Below are 3,404 nucleotides of genomic sequence, written 5' to 3' on the forward strand. Positions count from 1 at the left end.
CACAGACATGCGTACATACATTCATGCATACATGCACAAATACACACTCACACACACGCATATCCATATCGACTCAGTCTCTTGATACTGATCCAGAATATATATGTGCTCACAGAAGACGCTTTCCATGGCCAACATAATGATTGACAAAATTACTAGACCCTCTCCATATACTCTATTAAAACAGTGGCCCCCCTTTAATGATAAAAAATTGGATAAGGCCAAACCAGAGCCGCGTCTCCACTTCCAACAAAATTTATGTGTGCGTGTTCGGTTTAATTGGAACGCTGTGTGCGTGCGTGCGTGTGTGTGTGTGTGTGCGTGTGCGAGCCTAAAGTTGTGCATAAGTCGATAAACAATTTACGCAATGCACTGTTTGCTTTGCTGCTTTGTTTATGTACGCATTATCTAAACAAATACGAAAATAATGCATTAAATGCAGCACATAAAACACGAAATTAGAGTTAATGCGCGTTCGTCTACTTTCGACTGGCACTGTGCGCAGCGCGCGCGCGCGCTCCACTTTGACGAGGCGAGTCGCACAGCTCATAGTTGAGGCCTACGCGACGTCGACGTCAGCCGAACAAAAGGGCAACAAGTGCAAACGGCTGCTCTCTTGCGGGTGTTCCCAGTATTTCTCACGCCCAGAACCAACCAGAAGCAGCGCACACAATTCCTGCGCCCGGCCTTTCTTTTTCTGTTTCTTTTTTTTCTTTGTTGCTTCTTTTCTTCGTTTCTTATTCTTGTTCTTTTGTTTGCTTTGGCTGCTTGGCATGCACAGCACATAAGCCGCTGCCGCTGCCGCTTCTGCCGCTGCTGCTGCGCAGTCGCGCCATGATTCCGATTCCTGGCGCACCTATAAATGACAGCTTCTATGGCCATTTCACTTTTAGTCTTGAGCTGTTGACGCAGGCGCAATGAACTGCTGTAAGTTGAGCTGCGGCAGGCGCTGCCAGTGTTGACTAATCTCTGTTTGTCTAGTTCTGTATCTGCTGCTGACGCTGCTGCCGCTGTTGGCCGCGGCCAATACCATCAAGGAGCGCAATCTGTTTGCCACCGAACTGTTTCAGACCCTGGCCACCGATCGCCAGCAGGAGAACGTGATCATCTCGCCGGTATCCGTGCAGCTGGCCCTGGGCCTGGCCTACTACGGAGCGGAGGGCAGGACCGCAACCGAGCTGCAGCGCACGCTGCACGCCTCGGCCACGGAGAGCAAGGATGGCCTCGCCGAGAGCTATCACCGGCTGCTGCATTCGTACATCAAGTCGAAGACAGTGTTGGAAATCGCCAACAAGGTGTATACGCGACAGAACGTGACGGTGGCGCCGCATTTCCGCGAGGTGGCCGACAAGTATTTCGACTCGGAGGTGGAGGGCCTCAACTTTGAGCAGGAGGCGCAGGCGGTGCAGCGCATCAACAACTGGGTAAAGGAGAAGACGCAGGGCAAGATCGAGCGTGTGGTGGACAACCTGGAGCCGGACACAAATGTGGCCCTCATCAATGCCATCTACTTCAAGGCGCGCTGGGCACGCCCCTTCAACGACGAGGACACCAAGGAGCGCGACTTCTGGCTGAGCGAGAACCAGGCCATCCAGGTGCCCACCATGTTCGCGGACAACTGGTACTACTATGCCGACTATCCGGAGCTGGACGCCAAGGCCATTGAGCTCTTCTTCGAGAACATCAACATGACCATGTGGTTCATATTGCCCAACAAGCGTACGGGCCTGCAGCAGCTGGAGCAGCAGCTGAAGGGCGTCGACTTCAAGCTCTTGGAGGATCGCTGGCAATGGCAGAGCGTGGCCGTCTACTTGCCCAAGTTTAAGTTTGAGTTCGACACCGATCTGAAGCCCACTTTGAATAAGGTTAGTTCTGTCAGGGATTGCTCGAGATTCAGTTGATTGTAAACCAATTCCTGCACACTTTCGCAGCTGGGCATCAATGCCATGTTCTCGGATGCGGCTGATTTCAGCAACATCTTCCAAGATTCGCCCATCGGCACGCGCATCACCAAGGTGCAGCACAAGACCTTCATCGATGTGAATGAGATCGGCTGCGAGGCAGCCGGCATTAGCTGTGAGTTCCTGCCACACACCCTTATATCCATTCACACTATAAATCCTGTTCTCCCTAGATGCCGCTGGCGTGCCCATGTCCCTGCCGCTGGATCCCAAGACCTTTGTTGCCGATCATCCGTTCGTGTTCATCATACGCGATCAGCACGCGGTCTACTTTACCGGACACATCGTCAAATTCTAGAGCTAGCCTTAAGCGTATATTCCCGCAGCTCTCTACGCAGAGCTCTTAAAGTACCATATCATTTTATCATATACTTGAACTTGAATAAATTGAAACCCATTTTTTTATAAACTTCATTTAGTAGTCAAATGTTTTGCACTTGGGCACCACAAGTGCGGGGCATTTTCCCTCCGAATAGAAGACCAGAACTGTACGGGGGGTTCGAACTCATTGTGAAATTGCGCCAAACAACATTCTCAACTTTCTCTATAACTTACGTCCCAAGCCTCGCTGCTCGCGCGAACAGTTTAGAATCTCCAGATCGTCTTGCGATATGTTCAAAAAACATCCATAATAGGCGCAGACCTTGAGCGGCGGCAATTCGCTTCTGCATATCGGACTCAGGGCCGTTGTCAGGCCTAGAAAGCAATATATATGATCTATAGTAGTATACGATCTATATGTGTATGATCTATATCAAGCTTAGCCTGCACAGACCCAGAATTTGCAGCAGCAACAAAATGAACTTCAACATCTTGCGGTTTATTCTGAGTAACTCCATTCGAAAACCCTTCCAAGTCAGGCGAATATGTCGCATGTTCCATGCTTGACATTATTTTGAAATCGATTTGACACGCCTGGTTAGGGTATTTCAAGGGCCATGTACGGTTATTGCATTTTTCACACACGTTTAATTTTTGGGCATGCTAAAAATAAATACAAACAGCCATAATTTTGTTTTAAATTATGCGTCGTCCGTTTACGTGTGACCCAAAAAAAAGAGGGTCCAAAAGGTAAAAAAAAAAAACAGAAAGAAAGAAACTTAAGCAAAGATAAGCAGCAAGTTAAGAGTTATGTGCTCTCTTTTATATTATGCATGCAACATATTAAAAGGTTTCAATATATTTAAATTGATTTAAATTTGTTCTGAGAATTAAAAATTCATTTGAAATTTATACACTTAAAAAAATTGAGCACCTATTTTGAATCAAAGACGAAGAGAATTTAATTAAGAATTATTAAAATATTGTTTTTCGCATTTAGTTTAAGCTTAATACTTTATATGAAAATATGTATCTTTTGCTGCTTAAACTTATCATGGAACTGTTCTCTTTTCCCTTTTAGGTTAAACAGTGTTGAAAAGTGCGGCTCGAGCATGCGCTTTC

General features: G+C 47.0%; 2 protein-coding genes across 2 annotated transcripts; one reads left to right on the forward strand and one right to left on the reverse strand.

The window, feature by feature from the left end:
* The first annotated feature begins 754 nt into the window (after positions 1-754).
* On the forward strand, positions 755-2,280 carry LOC115762434 (serine protease inhibitor 42Dd). The gene is made up of 4 exons (XM_030704631.1): positions 755-927; positions 982-1,865; positions 1,932-2,076; positions 2,135-2,280. The coding sequence occupies exons 1-4, from the start codon at positions 918-920 to the stop codon at positions 2,257-2,259; spliced, it is 1,164 nt and encodes a 387-aa protein (XP_030560491.1). The 5' UTR covers positions 755-917; the 3' UTR covers positions 2,260-2,280.
* Positions 2,281-2,330: 50 nt separating this feature from the next.
* On the reverse strand, positions 2,331-2,805 carry LOC115762435. The gene is made up of 3 exons (XM_030704632.1): positions 2,737-2,805; positions 2,517-2,657; positions 2,331-2,447 (listed from the first exon to the last, which is right to left on the reverse strand). Exons 1-3 carry the CDS (start codon positions 2,798-2,800, stop codon positions 2,377-2,379), a joined length of 276 nt encoding a protein of 91 aa, XP_030560492.1. The 5' UTR covers positions 2,801-2,805; the 3' UTR covers positions 2,331-2,376.
* Between the last annotated feature and the right edge of the window lie 599 nt (positions 2,806-3,404).

This window comes from Drosophila novamexicana, unplaced genomic scaffold, assembly GCF_003285875.2.
Source record: "Drosophila novamexicana strain 15010-1031.04,08,12 unplaced genomic scaffold, DnovRS2.1 tig00000564-arrow-pilon, whole genome shotgun sequence".
Lineage (NCBI taxonomy): Eukaryota > Metazoa > Arthropoda > Insecta > Diptera > Drosophilidae > Drosophila > Drosophila novamexicana.

Bases quoted from the DNA above. Each gene is read 5' to 3' on its own strand.
- LOC115762434 (XM_030704631.1), top strand. The intron at 1,866-1,931 runs GTTAGTTCTGTC...ACACTTTCGCAG, and splicing joins TGAAGCCCACTTTGAATAAG to CTGGGCATCAATGCCATGTT. The intron at 2,077-2,134 runs GTGAGTTCCTGC...TGTTCTCCCTAG, and splicing joins CGAGGCAGCCGGCATTAGCT to ATGCCGCTGGCGTGCCCATG.
- LOC115762435 (XM_030704632.1), bottom strand. From the start codon at position 2,800: ATGGAGTTACTCAGAATAAACCGCAAGATGTTGAAGTTCATTTTGTTG. The intron at 2,658-2,736 runs GTCTGTGCAGGC...ATTGCTTTCTAG, and splicing joins GTTGCTGCTGCAAATTCTGG to GCCTGACAACGGCCCTGAGT. The intron at 2,448-2,516 runs GTAAGTTATAGA...CCCCCCGTACAG, and splicing joins CGAGCAGCGAGGCTTGGGAC to TTCTGGTCTTCTATTCGGAG.